A 23672-nucleotide genomic window follows, 5' to 3' on the forward strand; every position below is an offset into this window, starting at 1 on the left:
ACGTGTGTAGGGTAATTGACCAATGTCTAGAAACATGTTATAGTTCAAATCTTGGACTTGATTTTTTTTACACATATTTTTTAGCAAGGTTCCAATAGGTTAAGTTATACTTAATGATTATTGTCTTTGAATGTAAAGTATTTGTAGATCAAACTGTAATAATAATATAAACTGGTTTCAACCGCACTGGAGCAGAGCACACGTTTCTTCTCTAGTTCTTTTCTGATTAGCGGCATATTGTGACGGAGGAAAAATAAATTGAAAAATTATCTTCCACTTGGAGGTCTCATTTTTCCTGGATCTCTCCATTCACAGAGGCGCTTTGCACTAGTAGAGGGAGCCCAGGGCATCGAAAAGGAACGTTCCCCAATGGAATGGAAGGCCTCAGCTGAATCTATAGCCAGCCGGCATTGCATTGCATATTGGCTTGGCATTGGCAGTGGCCTTTCCGATACAAACGAGGATAAATTATGACCAAGAAAAGGCAACAGCAGCACAATAACATTATTTAGAGGCAGAGAAAGAGAACGTTTCACCGTTTCCTCAAAAGAACATAAGGATGGAAATTGCGCAACAGATTGATCGTCCACTACTCCTCTAGAGTACTATTGATGATGATGACGATGATAAGGCACAGGTTGAGATGGAAAAAATGTTACCGGCAATTGTTCACAATGCCAATAATTTTATTGTCTATTTGATTCGGTATCTGGATGGAAGGAAACGCGCTTGGAGTTTTTGTGGCACGTGAAATTTACCTCAATTGAATTATTATCTTGACTCTGCTGATGCAGTTTCTGGTACCTTCAACCCTCTACTGCATACAAGCGCTGCAGAAATCAGAAAACCTATATAGCGGAGTCAAGCAATCCTTGGGGTTTCGAACTCGATGGAACATTTTCAGATCATCTGCGTTTATCAAAACATACACGTCACGCAACACTCCGGGAAACTCGTTCATAACAGTGATGAAAAGAAGGAGTCCCAAGTGACTCCCTTGTGGTGCACCATTGTTAACCGAGAATACGCTGGATCTTGCATTCCCAAGCTTCACGAACTGTACTCTCTCGGTTAGTTATGAACCAATCCAATGCAGGCAAGTACCCGTAATTCCAAGTTTACAAAAGACTGACAGTAAAGCATTTATGTCAATCCTGTCAAAAGCCAGGAACATCCTTTTCCATCGGTGAGGGATAAAATGTGGTCCAGGCAGAGTTTCATAGTCGAGTTTAATGTAGGTTTTATCATTCATGATAACACAACCTGATTTCTTGGTCAGAAGTTTGTCGTAGAGTTTCCGAACCCTCCGTTTCACGGATTCAACCTGTTTGGTACTCCTTTTTGGCAGCTACTGTATATGATGGGTCTGAAGTCTAACTCTCTCTTTGGTACGCGTAACATTAGTCGATGAAGTACCTAGTTTCTTACCCACATCCCGCACTGATGCCGAAGGATGTCGTTTGTAGTAATTCTTGATTTTATTGTCCATTTTAGGGTCAGCAGGGCCAGGTTTCCTACTGCGTCTCGTGAAATCTGCGAAAGTACACTGTTCTCCATGCTTTCTCAATGCAGATTGAACTGCTCCGATACTCAAACCTTCTTCCTTAGCTAGTAACACTTACAGTGTCCCATTTGTGCACAAACCGTTTTCTTTGCTCGGGAGTAAAGCAAAGTATTTTCAAATATCTTTAAATATTTTCAAATATATTCCAAAGACATGATTAATTTCAACGAACAATGTCTTCGTTTTAAAAAATAGGGAATTTTTATGAAAAATAATTATAAAATTCGATACAACATAAAAAAAATATAAAATATTTTTCAAATTCTGGAAACAAGTAATATGACTTTATAAAATTAATTATTTTATTGAATACTAGCCGACCCGGTGTGCTCTGCTAGGAAATCAACAAATTTTATGTAAATAATATCGTTATAAATGAATTTTCGATATCTTCACTATGAGTGCTTTCACATCAAATTATTATTGGAAAACAAAGAAGATTAGATTCTCCGAAATGGTTTTTTTAAACTTGATCAACTTAGAATTGTTTTTTTCAATAATGGTTTTAAATTTGATATTAGGAAGTGGGGAGCGCCCACGACCTCCACGAACATAACAACATTTTTCGTAACCAAATAACATCACACTTTATATCTATGGCTCCATTTGCTTGATAAGTTTTTGAGCTATACATTCTTTCCTTCTTCTCGTTTCTCCTCTGGAAGAAGGAGAAGTCTTAAATAAAACTTCCATGTAAAATATGGTTTCTTTAGCTTAAAATTTTTCCCGGCTCTGTACTGTATGGAATCTCTCCTAAAAGAAATACAAACATTTTTCGTGCCCGAATACTATTTTTTTTTTAAATTTGGTTCCATTTTTTGAATAAGTTCTTAAGTTTTACAAAAAATGTGCGGATTTACTTTTCCTCTCTCTTATATCCCACTGGAAGGTGAAAGGGGTTTTTTTTAATAACCATAGAATCATTTCTCGTACCCTTAAACTCTACCCTCTAAGATTTGATTGAATTTATTTGATGAGCTCTTGAATTTATCAAAAAACTTATACTCTTCCCAACTTGTTACTATCTGCTTAGCACTCGAGTAATTTAAAAAAAATATGGGAGCTCCCCTTCCTCTTTCCTATCGAATCAGTGAAAAGAGGAAGAAACTTTAAGCCAGGCCCGTGCGAAGGACTCCTACAATGGGGGGGGGGGGGGGGGGAGGGGTGGGCAAATATAGCTCACAATGGAAGATTCAAATCAATTCTATTTTCTGTAAGTCATTTAATAACTTTTCAAAATGATTTTCCTTATTCTGAACTACAAATGATAATAATTGTTTTTTTATTATCATTCATCTTTATTTACAATTCTTTTTTTCATTTTCAACTGAAAAGTTGATTGAGAGATTCCGCTGTAGTATTTTGGATCTGAACAAAAAATATTTAATTACGATTTGAAATGTTAATGTTCGATAAGGGAAAAAATCCATTTTGTACTAAGGAGAATTTCACCAGTAGTCGATTGTTGATTTAATTTCATAAAAAGAAGAAAATGTTTAATATTATTTCAAGAATGCGAGTGCTCTAAGTCAGAGATACAACCCTTTTTAATTAAACTAAATTCTTTCAATTGTTCTCAAGTTCATTTTTGAAGATCAAAATAATAACTTCATGTTAAATTTTACAGACAAGGAAATGGTAGAAATGGGTGATTTCATCAATTATCTATAACTAATTAATAAAAATGTAAAAATAAGGAATTCTAAGTTTTGTTGCAAATATAGGAAGCACTAAACAAATACAAATTCAGTTAACATTGCACATTAAAATTTTGTTTTAAAGTTGCCACTTCGAATCATTTTTCGAATTTTTCAAAGACAAATTAAAAGACCTCATCGATTTAATATACATGATTTTATATAATTAAAAAAAAGAAAAGTTTTTCATATTCAATCGCAGGTTTTAAAGTTTCAAATTACAAGCTCTGAAGAATTTGCCACTTTCATTTGGAATCTGATTCTTATTCTGATTATTTTACTTCATTCAATTAAGGAATAATATAATGCTGAAGCATGTTCTAAGAAGTAAAGTTCTACAGTTTTTTTTTAAATTTGAAAGATATCATTACACGTATTTTTGACATTATTGCAGAAAGTTAAAAAAAATGATTTCATTTAACAAATTTGTTAAACCTTAAAACTGATAGATTCATGCTGTTAGAAATATTTAAATTCAATTTGGTTTTAAATTATTTAAAAATTTATATGAGGATAAGTAAACAAATATTAAACTTCTATAACTTTTTTTCGCAGGACTCAAAATTACTTGAAGTCTCGAGAAAAGTTGATAATTGATTTAAATCTTTTATTTTAAAGTGTTATGTTTAAAAGGTTTATCGAAAAAGTGCAGAAATTTCTTGAATGTTTGTTTATCTATTTTCAAAAGTTATTCCAATAGCAAAAGCTGGTAGAAATATTGCATATTTAGATTCAAGGCACCTTAATTTATCGAAATTGCCTTTTCAGTCAAAATTGTATTAAAAAAGTAGAGGATATTAGATTTTAGATTTATCTGCGTTTTTTGTTGAAGTTAAAATTGTTCTTTTCAAAACCCGTTCAAAAGACGAGGTAGGGTTTTTGTACATCAGGTTTTGAGTTCCAATACAAAAGGTTGATTGAATTGCAATTGAAATTTACAATTAAAAATTTGTCTCAGCTCGTGAACGTCTCATAGTGTTGTAAAAAAAATGTTTCAAGGCTACGGTGATTTAAGCCTGAATTCCGCCGGAGGCGAGCCAAATTTTACTTGAAAAAAATCTCCATGGGGGGGGGGGGTTAAACCCCTAACCCCCCCCCCCCTCCCCCGTTCGCACGGCCTTGCTTTAAGCAATTATAATTTTTTTAACTCAAAAAACCTTTGTTATTTTATTTGAATAATAAGTTCTCGAGTGATCCAAAAATATGATAAATGTATAAAAACCTCCTTCCTCCGTCCCTCCTTCCCATTGGAGAGAGGGAGGGGTATTGAACCTTAAAAAAACATTTCTCGTACTTGAATATACTTCGATGATAAATTTGGTTTTTTTGTTCGATTAGTTCTCAAGTATGTATGTATGTATGAGAAAACACCAGTGGCTGATAGGTCTTTCGACCCGAGTCGGTACGGGAAGTCTCGATCGCACATTCAAATATTGTTTCTGCTTAACTCATAACAATATTTGCAACACAACCAAGGGATCCGTTACCACTGGTTTGGGATAGGTTTTACTCATCTCACTTCCTTCCAACTGTTCGAAACAAATAAAGAATCCTGAAAAGATACCTAAGTAACCTTCTCATGATTCTAAATTTGCCGAGATACTCCGGCTGGCTTGAACCCACAATCCATTGTATATCAGTCTTTTAATCGTTTGATGACCTATCCGATCCCCCACAATTCCCCTTTAATAGACTTGAGCTATTTTGAATTTGTAATCAATGAAAAAGATCAATCATATGTAAATACAAGAAAAGGAAAGATATTGGAACGAACTCACCAATTTGTAGATATTTAGTTGAATTCACGATCGACATCGTGCTATGAAGCGGTGCATATTTAGTGATTTAGCGGGCCTGCATCATCCGGCTTTTTTAGAATGTAGAATTATGGCACTTTGAAACGCGAAGGAATCATAAAAAATGATTCCTGATTTTATGAATATCTTTAGCCGGGTACGATAAAAAAAATTTCATTTTCTAGTTAATTTCACATCCATTATTTTTCAAACTTTTTTAGAAAAACCAAAGAACAACGCAAGAAACAAAATGACAGAAAAACGCGTCCGCACTCGACCAAGGCCTACTCAGAATCTGTTCGATTAGTTCTCAAGTCATGCATAAAAATGATACCCCCTCCTCTCTTCTTATCCCCCCTCAGAGGAAGGACAGATAGGTATCAAACATCGTAGAAACTTGACTCGTAGCCTCATACCTTCCTATGTGAAATTTGGAATCATTTGCATGATTAGTTATAGAATAATGCATTAAATTGTATGGAAGACCCTCTTCCAAAATTTGTATCTCTCCAATCGAAGAAGGTAGGGTCCCAAATAATCATAGAAACATTTCTCGTACCCGAAATAACCACCCATGTCAAATTGGGTTTCATTTGCTTGATTAGTTCTCCAATTTTGCAAAAAGTTGTATGGGGGGTCCCTCCCCCTTTCTATCTTTAAAATATTCTTCCTACCCATATACACTCGCATGCCAAATTTGGTTCGGTTTGCATGATTTGTTCTCGAGTTGTGCGAAAAATTGTATGGGAGCCTCCCTCCCCGCTATCTATTTCTCCATTGAAAGGAGGGAGAGGTACCAAACCATTCAAGGAACATTTCTCGTAATACCAAATTCACTCCTATACCAAATTTGGTTCCATTTGCATGATTGGTTTTCGAGTTATTCAAACATGTTTCTTTTGTTTGGGAGACCTCTTCCTCTTTTCCAGAAAGTGGGAGGGGTCTCACACTATTATAGGAACCATCCCCGGTCCTCAAAAAACCCCTCCTGCCAAGTTTCCCTCAAATCGGTACAGTAGTTTCCGAGTCTATAGGGAACAGACAGACAGAAATTCATTTTTATATATGGTCGGGATTCGACCAGACCGAACTGAACGCCATCAGCATTTTTTCGAGACACTAGAACTTTATGTACAAATATTTTCATCTAGGAACAAAATCTTTGTAGTTTATGAGCTAGAATCAATAATTTATAATTCAAGGAATTCATCTTAGTCAATCGTTTTCAGTTTTGCGATCTAGAATATGAATAACTTGAGATTTAGTTTCTTTTATTTTTAAATTTTCTCATGGCGCTCAGTTCGGTCTGGTCGAAGGCCAGCCATATATGATCAAACCCAAGTAACACTTGAAATCCATTTTGGTTTTATAATTCTTTAACGATAGTTTATAAACGATTTATATGATCTTTTATTGTTTCAAAACGCATTAATGGGCAACCTTTTTACAACTGGCCTCCAGGACATCTATAAGCGTATAAAATATCCAACTTATATAACAACAATAAATTTATTTGATTCGATTTTTATTTTGCAAATGGTTTAAAATACCATCTTATAAACCTGTTTTGATCTATAAAAGCCCTTTCAAACTTATTCGTAGCATTTGTGTTCTTATAAGGTCATTAAAAGTCGTTTAGGTTATAAACAGGCAAATAAATAACTTTATGTGGCGTCTATAAATCATTTATAAGAAACGAAACCTTCTATAAGCTATAAAAGTTTCATAAAAGTTATTCGGCCGGACAATCGGTTTACAAAAGCAAGTCGTCTGGCAATCTTCCAAAATGTCAACAAAAGAATGTTCTCGCCATTTTCATGGTAAATAATGGGATATTTTTAACAACAGTTTTCTGTTTCTGCAAGTAATCCTCATTTAATTCAGGCTCTATAAAAGCTCAGCATCCCAAAGGCTGAAATAATTTTGAAAACTTGATCTTGAACAACTACAACATCAAAATTTACTAAAAAATTGATATTTTGTTATGAATTCTATCGAGTTTTCATTGCTTAAAATAGCAGTTTACTGTAGGCCCGTTATTTGTTCGTAATTTTTTAATACATATTTGCGGTAAACTTAAAAGCGCAAGTTAATTTAGAGCAGGTAACGAAAATTCAGAAGGAGAAAATAATATTAAATTTCTTTACAGATTCTTAACAAATAAATTTTAGCTTCTGATTTGTTTTTTTATATTTGATTTGAATGAGATTCATTTGTTTTAAAAATTATTATTGAAAACCAAATTCTGGAGCAGAATTATTTGTAAATGAAAATTATATGATAAATAGGTTTTATAAGCATAATTCATATAGAACTTAAGAAGTTGAGTTGGCTTGTAAAGGTTTTATAATTTGCTCTACAGAACCTACTGCAGAAGGGCCTTTTTGTGCTACTAAGCGTTGTATTGGAGTTTTATAGATTCTTACATAACCGAACGTGGTTTTATAGCTTGAATTCTTAGTTAGACTGAAGAGCATTAAAAAACTCAAATTGTTACTTGGGAAATATTACACAACACTTAAATATTTCATGTGATATTCGACAAATTTAGAACTAAAGCAATTTTAGAAACTACATAATAATTTGTTTGAGGATTATTTAAAAACGGGGGTTGAAATAATCCAAAATCATAAAATTTGACAAGCTTAGAGCAATTTTCAAGTAGAGAAAATAAGAGCATATCGGCCACACTGAGGATATTTGAGTTGTTTAAATACGAAACGCAGCTCAAATATATTTCTGTATAAAATACAGGAAAATATAAGGTTCACATTTTGTAAAAGCATGATTTTCTAGAGAAGAAAATTTATCTCCCATGTAATAAAAAAAAATTATATTTGAAGCAACTCCAAACAAGCTCTCCGTACCCTAGGCTCTATTGGGTCACGGCGATGTTGTGCTTTCTTGTGTTTATGGAAGTTCACGGTTTGGAAACAAGCTCAAAAACTAACATGAACCTGACAGGGCGGTAGCACATAACCTTATTCGATATGAGATCATAGAAACCTAATTTAAAGGTGGTTTAAAAACTATAATGATGTATATTTTTTCTTTAATGATCCATGTTGATAAGGTGAATGGGAGTTGAAACACTTGCCCTCCCTTCCATCGGACAAAAAGAGCGTTGCGCAGTGGAAATATCACAATTAGAATTTTTAAAGTTGATATTTCCACTTTTTTACCACCATGCGCAAGTTAGGTTAGATAGTACATAATGTGAAAGATAGACAACTGTAATCAATCTTTTAGGATAGTCTATTTAGGATACTGGATAGGTGGATGATTTAATAGAAGATACCATAATTAGCTGAATGAGAACGTTAACAATTAGGTACTGATATGGTAGATAGAAATAGAATAGATATATAATGGCATTCGTCTCCCCAATGCTCTAGTAAGTGTGCATTTGCGGTTTATGAATTTCGGAGGCTTATTCTTAAATCAAGCATTTTACAAGATCTAGAGGCTCATTGGATGAGAATGCTGTTTGAACTGCTTTCTTGTTAATTGTTCGTTGTAATAGAGTTTTTTTTTCTGTAGTAGATTTGTCTGTCGTTAAATTATATTTCAAATTCAAACAAGAAAGAAGTCGTGATATAAATGGGTGGACCTACTCGCACAAGATTTTAAAGTGTCGAATACTGGAACTATCACATCAGATCTTGCGAACACGAACGGATCACTGATGAACACCAGTGAAACGGAACCTACGTGTTGGCTCCACGGCTTTAAACAAACGTCTTACCAGTGTTCAATATGGTCCGATCAGAATTGATTGTTTGACCTGATATAGTTTTTCATACAATTTGTTTAATAAAGTTTTATATTTCAGGTCCTTTATTTTCAAAGAAGTTCTCTTAAAACAAAATTTCTAAAACAAGCTTTAAGCGAAGCATATGGTAAGAGACGTTAAAAAGCTTCGTTCCAGGTATTATTATTATGTATATTTTTTTAAATCTTACTGAAAAGAATATCAACAAAAATCAACCTCATAAAGGCAGCGGTGTGTATGAACGTGGTTTCATTTTAAGATTCAAAATAGAAGAAGTGCTGGACAGTTTTAATTAGTTAAAATTCTGTAGGTTCAGATGTGTCCATTCTTGATGAACCATGTTCATAAGATGAATGAAAATTGTAACACTTGCCCTCCCTTTTGCAGAAAAATGACAATATTCCTTAGTGAAAACATCACAATTAACAGATTATGCATTGTATGTACTGTGGATAAGTGTTATAACAAACATATTGATTTTTTTTTTTAATTTATCAAAACTCTGTATAACACCTTTTTGTGTTCTGTAGAATTATTACGCTTCAGATTCAGATTTTAGTTCTGTTTCTTGTCATTCTAGTTTTTTTTTTGTATAATTACCGAGTTTCCACGCATTTGTTCTGAATCTCTTAACATTGACATATTTGGAAATATTTTATTTTTTAATCTATGTTAATCTCAAGTAAAAACAATCAAAAATTCAAATTTATTGAAACGAGTAAGGCTAGGTGACAGGTAGGGAAAACTCAACTACGGTAAGATAGTGAACCCTTCTGACAATGATATCGAGACTTTGGCGTATGTTATCATACTGTTACTGCTCGGTTGAATTGGAGGTTGGGTTAACTCGAAGTTCATGTAGGGCCCATCTGTCCCAGTCCGTCGAGCACTATCTTAACGCTTCCTTTCTCTGGTGCTTCAGAACTCTCGGGCTCTGTTGCCGCTATCCTGTTCTAAGCTATGCTACTCTCGTGTAAAGTTTCCTCTTCTGTCCCCCGTTCTGTTTTTCCTTTCCGGGTCAGCCAGGTAGCTTATAAACCCATAAAAAAAAAAAAAAAAAAGATATTTGAAGCAACTCCAAACAAGCTCTGTCTGAAATATAAAATAATTGGATTTTCTCATTTTGCAACGACTTCTTTAATAATCGCTAGCACCCTCACCCAATACAAGAAACCTTGAAGCAAAAGGAACATAAATCACACGAAGAACGCCTACTTAGGAACCATTACCACAGAGAACAGACGTACAAGCTCGAACAAAAAATCTTTAAAAAAGTGTGTAAAATTTCAAATGCTGACACCCTAAAAATACGTTGAAAATTGACTTGAAACAGTGTCATCTATTGCGCCGTTCAAAAGTTACAAATCAAATTTTCACAGTTCTCTTTGGTGTATTTGCAGACATCCGGTGACTAAGCTAAAAAGGAAAAATTGGTTAAAATGTTCGTTGGAAAATTTACACAAGTTTCGTGAAATAGCTTGTACGTCTGTTCTCTGTGCCATTACTGATTACAACACCCATAGAAGAGCCTATGCCAATGCCAATGCCTGTTTAGCAAATCTCTGTACCGAAAATGCGCTGAAAAGTGTACTGTACCAAAGATGATATGATTGGAAAAGCACTACTGAAATAAAGACTCGAGTTCCTAAGCAAAACCATGCATGACCACTACATTCAAGCAAAACGAGAAAAATATTTTATGAAATTTTCATCCAATTAGATAATTTATCAAAAAAAAAATATAGTGAGAATCGAACTCACTGCAACATCTCATCTCGGCTTGCCAGTCCGATATCTTACCCAGTTCACCATATGAGTCGGTTGGCAAAGTGTAAGTTTATGGTCATAGTACTTCTGCCACCGCCGATTACTAAAAAAAACGCACTGCATCGGTTGGTGTTTATTCATCCTCCTTTGTCTTTGGTGGGAAAGAGATGAGGATGGGCCGAGAATTTGCCGTCTGTTGGAAATGAAGAATGTTTTTAAATGCCATACATACAGCGCTCGGTGCATCATTCGACAATAACCTTGATGGCTGATTGTTTCCATCCTGCTTTGGCTTGTGATAGGATATGCCGACATGGGATATGTTTTATTTGGTTTCTTTCAGACATACATATGCAATGCGGTTGTGCTGGGAGGACAATGCCAGTTATTAGAAAGCTTGTAAATGCCGGTTCGGCATCGAATCTTATTCCGATTATTTCAACTCTAATTTTTGAAGCTCATTATTGGAGTAGAATCAGATTTGTGGGTGTAGTTTCTATATAGTGGGTGAAGTTTATATATAATTTATAGTAGGTTGACCTCATACTTTTGCTTCTCATCACAATTTTTAAGTGTCTTACATGTCACATTACCCAAAATATGAGAAATATTATCTGACGGCGGGCGATACATAGATCACGTGTATTTTAAAATATCATGTAAACTTACACAAAAAAAACGAAATAAATTGGACCCACAAGGTTATCGCTTCTGTGACATCGTTCATATAGAATCGTCGTCGTAGGTGCCAATTTTCGGGATCGATTCCCGGTATCAATTGATGAATATATTGCTCCACCGACCGAAAGCAATCAGCTGCAATTGCTTAAATGATTTGATGGACACTTTTAATAAAGCTTCCATAAAGTTTGATTTCAATGAACAACAACATCAACAGCACCCAACCAGACCAATCTTCAACAATAACCCTAACTTCATTTTCTTATCTTTTCTTCCTCAGCAGCGCAAGTGCCGAAAAAGTCTAGCAACGTGTCGTCGGCTGTCGTCATCGTCGGCGTGAAGGTTCCTCCTTGTCATCTTTAGAAAGAAAAAGAAAAACAAGCGACTTCCAGCACAAATCGGCGGCGCGCACGCACGCACATTCAATTCAATCCAGGCGCGTTGGTGGAGAAAAAAAGAGCCAGAAAAAAAACGATGATTGATCAATGACATCGCACGGTTCTCCGAATGAGCAAGTCGCTGCAGAACACTCCAGAGCAACAACTCCGCTACTCAGCAACAGTATCTTGGCCATCGCCGAACCGGAAGGCGGTGACTAAACTCAAAAGACGTTGTGCGGCCTGCTGTAGTACTGTGGTCGATCGAAGCATGGCCAAGTCCTACCTGCAACGGGAAGTGAATCTGTCCCGGAGGGCATGCAGGACATCCGACGATCAGCACAACTTCTACTCCACCAATGATAACAATGCACAACAACCACAACCAACTACGGAACTTACCAATGGTGCTAAGCAACAAACGCCTGAACGTAGTGAAGAATGTAGTAGTACAAGATCGCCTAACGTTCTAGCGATTGTTACCGGTAGTGATCCTCGTCAGGATGAAAAGATTAAACTAGGAGCTGTAGTAGTGATCGGCAGTTTCAGTAATTTGATTGCGCAATTTTTCCTGTTAGTTAAGGCGCTCGTAGTGATGATGATGATGAGTATGGGTCTGGGTACGGGTTTCGGTGAGTCCAACGACCTCCGGGAGTTGCCTCTTGGAAGGCGAAAGTGGCATCGGAAGAGCAGCCGATCCAGTGATAGTAGTTTTAGCTTGAATCTTTTAAAGTGGTGCACCTGTGTCGTGTTGATTAGCGTACTCCTCGCAGCCGACGGGGGTTTCGTGTTAGCTAGGCCTAATACCGAAAAGGGAGCGGCGGCATCGGGTGGCGAAGAACCGGTTGTAGCGGTGAGTATTCAAAAGTTTTTAAAACCATAGGATTAAAAAATTTTGACGAATAAATCCAATAACAATAAAAAAAAAATCTTTGTATCCCAGAATACAAATTCATATCTCTACATATGGAGGATTTCTAGCCACGTTGCTTTTACTGTGACATTGTTTGTTATTGTACAGTTCTTATTGTACTTCTAAAGGCTGAACGTGTACATAATAGACTTACTATTTAACGATACTATTTCATGAAATGAAAAAGTATATGTTACAATTTTTTACTGCTCTATTCATTCATTACGAAGATCAAGGCTTTTTCTATCGAATCATGTTGGTATTTTGGACCACAATGTTTCTATTCTGGATCACCCTCGGGACCTATTTTGGACCACCCTTAAACTAAAAAAGATTTTTTTTTAAATTTTGCTAAAGTTTCGTCCGCAATTGGTTTACGCGTATACTTTAGTTAACCTTTTTAATTTGACTCTCGTAGTCAAGTTTTGGTCACGTTAATTCTTTCGTTAACCGTTTCTGTGGTTTCTCTTCAACTTTTCCTTAGCCTCTGTCTACACTTTTTTGTTGGGTATATAGTACTACATACAATCATATTTTATTGTTTCTACAACTATGCTTTCAAACAAAAATTGATGATGAGAAGAAGGTACATACCTACCACCTGAAACCTCAATTTATATCGTCCGTTTCAAATGCTTTGGACATTCCGAAAGCATACTGCAATCTTAACGAAACTTGTTGTGCTGTGTAAAATATTGGACAGTTTTCTGTGGCCAGTTGGCGTAACTTCAGGATCAAATTTTATCACGCAACACAACTCACTTTAAGGCAACTCAATGATTACTTGAAAAAGTTCTTCATCATCAGCTCCGCGACAGTAATTGATTTATTTTTTCTGCCAAAACCTAAGTGAATTTGATTTGACTTTAGTACTGTAGCATACCTACATGGATTCAAGCAACTAAAATTTGTTTAACTCTCAAAAATCCAAAAAATTTCAAATTTTCAAAATTAAATCCTACAGGTTTGAAGTATTCTGAAAAGTTATTCATCTGATTAAAATCTTTAATTTGATGTAACTTTTTTTCATCTAGATGTTGTGAAAGTTGATCTAGATAACTTTTTTAGCTGATTTTCCGACTGAAAATTACTCAGTCGATTGGCATGAAATTTTTCATGTAAGGATTTTTAGGACCGTTAAAAAGTTAAGTGATATTTTTAGATCCCTCTCCTCACAAGAATGGGAGGCTCCCATATAAATGTTACCTGAATATCTGCACAACTCTTGAATCTAATGCAAATGGATCCAAATTTTTCAAGAGAGAAATGCATGTTATTTAAACGCTAGTTTAAGACCCATCTCTTTTCTGAAAGAAGAAGATTTCATAGAAATGGAACAGGATTTAACTTATTTTAGTTTGCAGCCAAAGATTATTTTTCGCAAGAAAAGAATGTATCTGTGCGGTTACAGCGTTTCCATTTGTGTTGTATTTTGGAGAATTCCCTTGTTATTATTTTTCTCTCAGCTTTTTGCTCAATTTTTTTCCAAAACGTAGTTTATTTTATTATTCCAGGCCTTGTGACCGCTCTCGCATTGAACATTTCAAAACTGTCCCGTCTCCGGAACATTTTGAACCAAACCTCGGGAAAAGCTTCAGAACAAAAAAACACATGCACGATGTCAGAGCTCAGTACCAGAAAAAATATGTTCAGATAAATAAGCCATGAACTCACATTGATAGCTTGTATAAATAATGGATCAAGTAGGCTGTTTCTTAATATGACAGCAATAAAACATGGTTGCATTGTTTTATTTTAAAAAATCCAAACATTCAGTGTGTAATAAATTCCAATTTAATTTTTTAATTAAAACAAGAAGATCTAGTTTTTTTTCTTTGAACGAATGTTGTAGAGACATTTTGTACAAAAAAAAAAGTTGAAAAAAAATTAATTTAGTTAACAGATACTAAACATCTGACCGAAAAGAATTTGAGAAGATTCTAGAAAGTTTATATTCCAAAGAATCTTATCTGCTTGTCTGTAGATTAAAAAAAACATGTTAAAAACCGAAATAGTATTAACAAAATTATTAAGAGCTGAATTTCAAATTCGACTAAGTACACATTTTTCTGGCAAAAACGAAGCAATACCAAAAGTACGAAAATTGTCCAAAAACATGTTTAACTAAAACGTGAATAATTTTTGAATTGGCAAAAAATGGTAATTAGTTTTGCTGGATAGCTGAGACTTCCATTTAAATGTTCGAGTAGGAATAAGAGTTGGGTATCGTGGGGAAATATGTGTTTCAAATTTGCGAATATGATGAAAATTCGTAATTTTTTTACGTTATACGTTTGTGCTCGAAAATTTTCTTTTTTTCATTTCTTCAACCTCAAATAAATAAATTAGATTCGGCCCAACTGTAAAAAATCAAAACTTTATTTTCAATTTTCTATTCCTTATCAGCTTATTTAAATGGAACGTAGATATGATTAGAATCATAGGAAGGAGCTTTAACTACATTCGTTTAAATTTTTCATGATCTACTTGATTTATGAGTAAAATATTGGAAAATAGTTGCAAGGTGGTCCAGAATAAGCCCCAGCCAAAATGAGTCCGTTACCCTGGGGTCTAAAAAGCTTAATTTTGGTTCAAAACTCATCCATGTTTTTTTGCCTAATGTTTAAGTAAAGTTTACATGAGTAAATTTGAACTTTGTATGGGGAAATTGAATATTTTGTACTGAAGAATCAACATCATTTTTATTTCTTCTATGGAACCGAGCCTGCAATATGCAAACACTTTTGATACTATGGAGAACAATAACCGCAGACTTTTCCCCCATTGAATTTAACCATTTTCTGCGATTTCGTTTGGTTAAAATTCAGCAATTGATCATGGTTAAAAAACAACAATTTTCGAAGTTCTTCAACAAATATATCATAAAATGGTTGAAAAAAAGTAAAAACCGGTTTGAAAAAATGAGCGTGGATTAGAGTGCCCCAAATGACCCGACTTTTGAAAAAGTTATTTGCTGCAGGCTGTATTTAATCCTAGGCCTAGTGCAAGATCTCATGCCAAATTTGGACCAGATCGGATTACGGGAAAGGGTCGCTCAACGAGCCTAGAGTTTGTATGGGATTTTGAGACATTGTGTTCAGAAGAAACATAAAAAAACTAGTTGTTCATCAATAACTTTGGGTTCCTTCGGCCAATTTCTTGTGAAAACGGGTTTTCTTAAAGCCCAATTTATGACAAATATTTCATCTGAAGACTGCAATTCGATTCGAATCAAGATAAAAAAGTTATTAAGCTTCAAAAGTGGGCTAACTTTTTAAGTGTGGTATTTGTTCATTGTTAATCATTGTTAATGAGTCGGAGCGTTCGAACATTTCGACGCAGCATTAACCGTGATGAATACCACTCTTAAAAAAGTTAACCCATTTTTGAAGCTTAATAACTTTTTTTTTTATCTTTATTTGAATCAAATTCCAGTCTTCGGATGAAATATTATCATAATTTAAGCTTTTAAGAAAAAAGAAAAAAAAAGTTTTTAAAAGAAATCGGCCGAAGAAAACAAAAGTTATTGATGAAAAACTATTTTTTCATGTTTTTCTCGAACAAAATGTCCCATAATCCCATACAAACTTCAGGCTCGTTGAGTGACCCCTTCCCGTGGTCCGATCTGGCCCAAATTTGGCATGAGATTTTGCACTAGACCTAGGATCAATTCTAGCCTGCAGCGCATAACATTTTACAGGTTTTGAATTTCCCATACAAATTTGGGGCAGTCTAGCGTGCATGCAATGCTTTGCGAGGCAAAAGCAGCGATGTCAATTGAATTTATTGTTTTTCAATGCTAAAAGACATGTCCCTGTTAAACAGCTAATAATTTTTTGCCTAATAAGAAACAAAGTCTTGAACAAAGTTGTTCAGCGTAAGATTTCCTTTGGAGAATTTATAAATTGGCACAAAAATCATAAGCTGGCTCAGCTCCACAAAAAAAAATGATGTTGCTTTTTCAGTTCAAAATACTCAATTGTCCCATACAAACCTAGGGTTTGAGAAATTCAAAAATGACCCTAAATCGACTCATTCAAGTGGACTGTCCTATGACTTTTTATGGCCACAACAGTCATTTTATAGCTTTTGTGATGTTTGTAATTTTTGAAATTTTTTTATATTTTGTCATTTCTTTTGACATTTAAAAATTAAGTCATTTTTGCCATATTCCACATCTTAAATTAATAAGTAATCGTGATCGTATGCTTAATTTATTCTATGTTTTCCGTTCTAAATATTTCTAAGACCATAGTGAACAATATGGTGATGAATCGAATTTCAGTCGCCTTAAAAAAATTTAATTGCTTCACGTAAGTTTTTAAGAGAGTTGTTATTTATTTTAAGGAGCAATTCTGAATCATCTCAAATAAAGCCACCGGTTTTCTGAAAAAGTCCGAATGTGTAAAAAAGTTCTGTAAAGTCGTTTTTTTGGACAAAGTAATTTCAGAGAAATTTTTAGGGCTATTATTATTGTATTTAGCCAAGAAAGGGTCTCAATTTCATGACAAATTCAACTGAATTCTCTTTCCTTTATTGATATGGTTAGATTTTCTTGTCACACAGACAAAAGGTTCAATAAATAAAATTCAACTGAATTCTCTTTCCTTTATTAATATGGTTAGATTTTCTCGTCACACAGACAAAACGTTCAATAAATAATATTAAAATGAAGTTCACAAAATATAATAGATTTATTCATAACCATTTAATTTGGTTTGGCATTCGGCCTAAATGTATCTATATAGGGAAAATAAGAGCATAATAAAGGCACCTCAAGGAGGACGCTTATCTAACCATAGAAAACATCGATACAAGGCGAGTTACAAAATTTTTTCGTGATCAGACACTAAAAAAGTCTATTTCCTAACTGGCTTAAACTTGAAAAAGATGATAAAAACGTTTAAGAATGCATTTTGAAATTTTTTCCCGAAAGCTGAAAATCAGTCACTGTGGGGGTATAGTGAGAACCCTCACTGGGGCAGTATAAGCACCATTAATCGGGGCACGATGAGCGTTTTTGCCGTAGAATCTAGCAGCGAATTCAACTCGATGAGGTCAACTGTATTATAAAGTTACAGCTTGACTTCTTTCATCTGACGATTTGGCCTCTTGGTAAGGTGTCGGAGAGATAATCGGATGACTCGAGTTCAATTCCTGGTCGAGGCGATTTTTTTTTCAGTTATCATTCATGATCGAAGCATTGTGCATTAAGCAATGTGCGATGTGTACATTATGGTGTAGTGCATACATTATATATCAAGATGATTAACCGATCATAAGAGATTATTTTCCAGTGCTCAAAAGTTGTAATATTTTCGTCTTTTGAAAACCACGTTGATTTTTTAGAAATGTTTCTATAAATTGTTGAAGAAGATTACTTTTTAGCTGAAAAATTAATGCTATAGAAAAAACGCAACTGTTCCTCATTAAATTTAATTTAAGAAAATACGTAATTCTGTAGAAAAAAAGGGATGCTTATTATGCCCCGGGTGCTTGGTATGCCCTTATCACCCGTATACCACCAAACAAAGCTGAACATTTCATCAATTTAAATTCATAGATTCAAACGTTTTTCACAAAAGAAAGGGATTTATATCAATACAGTCATTAGAAAAAGGACCAGCCAACAATACCATAAACATTCAAGAAGTCCAATACACGATACCCCTATTCCTAATAAGCTTGCGTGTAGTTATTGCCCTAATCCCATTGAGAATCTGACATTCGAGAATTTCTCAGATTGTCGCCGGAAGGCTCTTCAAGTTCTATGACTTTTAGGAAACCTTTAACCTACAACAACCTATGTCACCTATGTGACTGTCTAACACAAAAATTGTTTCTTCAACATGTGATAACCGCCTATCCAAATACTTAGCCAAAACTCTGCCGAAATCCAACATTAATGGATTCCAGAGCCGAAAATATTGCAAATAAACATGCGACTTGGAACTGTGACACGGCACTTTCTTCTTCTATCCATCCATGTAGCTACTGTATATAAACATATGAACAGGTGGATATGTTTAATTCATCGGCTTTTAGGTAGGTAGGTAGGTAGTTTGGTGATTCACCAGTAAGAGGAACCATTAGAATCACGTGATGACCGTGTGTCAGCACTACCGTTAAGACTCTTTCATTTGTTTTTTTTTCGGTTTTTGGTCGGAATGCTAATAAACAACAACTACACGGTGTCATGGTTCGCAAATCCGACTGAAACACCTTTTGCGGAAATGAAGTGAGTGGTGTTTTTGCGATACCTACTTAGTTTGTATTTAATAGAAGTTTTTTTTTACTTTTTAAAAGAAGAAAGTAATATTTATTAGTGAACTATGGCATGTAAGACGTTTATGCTCTTTGATCCTCGCGTGCCAAGAATCGTTTGTTATTGTTGTGCCTTCGAAGGTCGTCTCCCATGGATACAGACTGCTAAATCATCAAAGATAGAAGACGTTCTCCTAATTTCTTTTATTTATCATGTTCTTGTCATTGTTTTTAAACAACTGCTTTAAAGCATAACTAAGTGCAAAAATTAAGGTTTAATAATTTTTTGTAGAAAAATTAATAATTTTGATGGACGATTATTTTTGTTTTTCTACACATTTGCCCATGCGCGATTTTTTAATTTAAAATTAAATTTAATTATTTCTATTTTCTTCACGAAGATATCTGGAAAGCTAGAAAGTTAACGATTCACTTCGCATTCTGAAACACTTAAACGTGTCAACATCTGTTATCAAACCACCTGCAGCAACAGGCAGTAATTCATTTCCCAGAACAGGTGCAGCATTTCTAAGCTACAGAGAGAAAGCTTTGAAGTGAAATTGTTTGTCATACCTGTCGCTTAATTATGTCGCCGGCTTCATGTTCCGGAGATAAATTACATTCCAAATAGTAGCTAGCATGCGTGCGATAATGACGATGATGATCATGCTGTGATGACGTTGATGATGATGATGGAGGTGATGGGTGCACTATGTCAACTGTGAACTGTATCGTCCGGATCGTTTTGCGCTCATTTGCGAACCCGAGCGGTGACATTTGAGGTGTATAAAAGCGGGTGTAATTTTGCTGGCACGATTTGTCAATTCCCTACAAAGTATTCCAGACCTGCATGCTGTACCCATTACTTATCAAAAGGCTGAATTGAGTATTTATTGCCGTTTTATGACCGGTCATTTATAAATTTTACAATTTACAATTTTTTTAATAGCTAAAGTGACTGAAGGGTCGAAATCACTCAATATTGAGATGAAAACCATAAAAATTCATTTCCGAATTTTGATTCCAATTTTTAAATTTTTTTTTTTCATTTGTAAAGTATGGAAAAAGGTAAGCATCAGATTCAGTTATTGAATTTAAATTTCGATTAAGGCGAGGTAGTATGACAAATACGTTGGTTTGTATAGTTGAACTTTGAAAAATCATTATAAACAAAACCGAGCTGTGGATAAATTCTGATAAAATTGCATGCAATGTAATGTTTAACTTATTGTCAACATATGCTGAAGAGATGAGCTCGATAGTTCAAAGCCATCTTTACAAATTACCACTAAATTGTAATAAAGGGCGAACACGAAATTATTGCGACACATTCAACAGGGCATAACTTTTTTACCATTGGGTAAAAATCAACCAAATTTTGCACACTTTCTCATTGATGTGTATTGTTTACATGCTGTCAAACTCGAAGTCGTGTTTTTCGATTCAACGAAAATGGAGGTGAATCAACGCAAGTCGAGAAAACAAATTCTTTCCAAACACCTGGAAATTTCTGATCTGTCGCTCCGGCGGCAGTTGGAAAAAATATTCGACATTCACCATTTAACCGTTTCCAGAGTTTTGAAGCGGTTCCAGGAGCAATTGACGTTGAACCACGGCATAGAAGCTGGAAGAAAACCGAGACGGAGAACAAAAAGACGGAGGGAAAGGTGAAGCGGATGATTAAAGCAAATCCCAACGTCTCAAGCCGTGATTTGGCTAAAAAGATCGGAACTACGTCCAGAAAGCAAAGAAGAGAGCTGGACTGGACTACATACAAGTTAGAGAACTTCCCATATCGCGATGAGCGGCAACAACCGACGGCTAAAATTCGGACACGGAAGCTCTACGAGAAAATGCTGACAAAATTTGGTTGCTGTGTGATGGACGACGAAACGTATATAAAAGCCGATTTTAGGCAAATTACGGGGTTGGAGTTTTTCACCGGCAAGAGCAAGTTCGATGTGGACGATAAATTTAAGTAGAAGAAAATGTCGAAGTTCTCTTCCAAATATCTCGTTTGGCAGGAGTTCTGAGGAGTGAGCCTTTCGTGACAAAGGGCACAGTAATTGGCGAGATCTACAAATCTGAGCAAGAAAACAGTCAAAGACGAGAAGAACATGCTGAGAAAATGAAAAAAAACTGAAAAACTGGTACCGGATGACACTGTAAAGACTTTGATGTAGGACACCGAGCGAAAATGCGTTCAGTTTTTCACTCAATGGTCCATCGACTAGTTTTTCTTTTGATTTTTGAAATAAATTTATGTATAAAACTACCTGTTCGGATTCGGCCGATGGGGGGGTTCGGATTTCGGGGTATTCCTTCCCGTCTCTCGTCGACGGCATCCACCAGCAGCAAGAAGGTACGGGTAAGTCGTCTCCACTTAGCACACAGCTGATTCACCCACGGGGGAGAGAATTTGTTTTCACAGTTTCGGGTTAGCACCACACAGTATGCACGATGATCAATTATATGCCACAATTACTTTCAGCCCGATTTCGGATTCACTAGAGAAAGTCGCTTAGGTGGACTTAAACTTATTAATTTATTAGGAACGAAGTGAAATTCCGTGCTTCTAATTCAACGTTATATTCTATTCTAACAACTAAAATGGCTTACAAACTATTGTGTGAGTCTCTCTCGGCGAAAGTTATTATGTTGCGAGAGAGTACATATTAATGCTAGGGTACGTGTACAGAAAGTGGTGTTTGCGAGTAAATGGATTAAAGTGTAAAGTGAACATAAAACTAGACACATATTACAAACAAAAACTTAGAGGCTGTTTCCTGACCGGTACAGTACCGGTCACTACCCTTAAAATTTTGGTTTGATTCTAAGCATTATAAGAAAATTGGCATGACATTTTCGGTGTCGCAATAGTTTCGTGTTCGCCCTTTAGACCGTTGTTAGTGTATTAACTATCCCTGCTATGTAGGATAACGGGGACGATAAATGTGCTCTTTAATTTCTCAGGAGTTGTTCAACGAACTTGCGTTTCTTGGTTGAATACGTTACTTATCGCTCGAGAAGTCCTAAAGTTAAAAAAGACAAAAATCTATTAGCTATGTATCTTTTAGTGATTATTATGGGCAACTTACTTTGATTTATCGGCCTAGCGGTGAAAAGTGATGTCCTTTTTAGTAGGGACATCTAAAGATTATGAAATTTTTATATAGATGGATAGAAGGTTAGAAGAAATGAAAGATGGTGAAAATGAGCGGGTAGAATTTGTCTAGAAGCATTACCATCACATACCAAATTTTTGTTCCTCACGAGCCTACTACTATGAAGTGGTAGATACAGATAGAGTTGCATCTACCACCACACATTAGTAGGCTTAGCGTGGTCCGCCCCACAAGCGAGAACTTGTAGTGCGGACGAACAAAAAGATGGTATGTGATCGCTCAGATAAGCTCCCTTTAACTCAGAAACGCATCTATCGATGTTTAAGTCTTCTCAGTTTGTTATCTTCACATTCGTTACATGCGGGGTTTGCATGCGAAACGGTACGGTCGATAGTCTGATAGTGACCAACCACCGATGCTATGATGTCGTGTTTTTATTTCTTTTTGGCCAAAGTTATTTAATTTTATGAAGAGATTAACCACCGTAATTTTTGTTTGTTACTTTGATTTATCGGCCTAGCGGTGAAAAGTGATGTCCTTTTTAGTAGGGACATCTAAAGATTATGAAATTTTTATATAGATGGATAGAAGGTTAGAAGAAATGAAAGATGGTGAAAATGAGCGGGTAGAATTTGTCTAGAAGCATTACCATCACATACCAAATTTTTGTTCCTCACGAGCCTACTACTATGAAGTGGTACATACAGATAGAGTTGCATCTACCACCACACATTAGTAGGCTTAGCGTGGTCCGCCCCACAAGCGAGAACTTCTGAGTTAAAGGGAGCTTATCTGAGCGATCACATACCATCTTTTTGTTCGTCCGCACTACACGCTAAGCCTACTAATGTGTGGTGGTAGATGCAACTCTATCTGTATCTACCACTTCATAGTAGTAGGCTCGTGAGGAACAAAAATTTGGTATGTGATGGTAATGCTTCTAGACAAATTCTACCCGCTCATTTTCACCATCTTTCATTTCTTCTAACCTTCTATCCATCTATATAAAAATTTCATAATCTTTAGATGTCCCTACTAAAAAGGACATCACTTTTCACCGCTAGGCCGATAAATCAAAGTAACAAACAAAAATTACGGTGGTTAATCTCTTCATAAAATTAAATAACTTTGGCCAAAAAGAAATAAAAACACGACATCATAGCATCGGTGGTTGGTCACTATCAGACTATCGACCGTACCGTTTCGCATGCAAACCCCGCATGTAACGAATGTGAAGATAACAAACTGAGAAGACTTAAACATCGATAGATGCGTTTCTGAGTTAAAGGGAGCTTATCTGAACGATCACATACCATCTTTTTGTTCGTCCGCACTACAAGTTCTCGCTTGTGGGGCGGACCACGCTAAGCCTACTAATGTGTGGTGGTAGATGCAACTCTATCTGTATCTACCACTTCATAGTAGTAGGCTCGTGAGGAACAAAAATTTGGTATGTGATGGTAATGCTTCTAGACAAATTCTACCCGCTCATTTTCACCATCTTTCATTTCTTCTAACCTTCTATCCATCTATATAAAAATTTCATAATCTTTAGATGTCCCTACTAAAAAGGACATCACTTTTCACCGCTAGGCCGATAAATCAAAGTAACAAACAAAAATTCCGGTGGTTAATCTCTTCATAAAATTATGGGCAACTTTCGTTGCAAAAAATTCGGATTTTTTTTAAAACGGAACCAATCAAGCGGCGGAAACT

At 35.4% G+C, this 23672-nt stretch overlaps 1 protein-coding gene across 1 annotated transcript in view; it reads left to right on the top strand.

The window, feature by feature from the left end:
* The window catches only part of LOC129742307 (uncharacterized), a 258555-nt gene that overhangs the window by 111981 nt on the left and 122902 nt on the right, over positions 1-23672 (top strand). The window contains exon 3 of the mRNA XM_055734190.1: positions 11558-12507. Within this exon, the coding sequence (XP_055590165.1) occupies positions 11785-12507 (723 nt within the window). The 5' untranslated portion in view covers positions 11558-11784. The remainder of the gene's footprint in view (positions 1-11557; positions 12508-23672) is intronic.

Source organism: Uranotaenia lowii, chromosome 2 (assembly GCF_029784155.1).
Source record: "Uranotaenia lowii strain MFRU-FL chromosome 2, ASM2978415v1, whole genome shotgun sequence".
NCBI classification, from domain to species: domain Eukaryota; kingdom Metazoa; phylum Arthropoda; class Insecta; order Diptera; family Culicidae; genus Uranotaenia; species Uranotaenia lowii.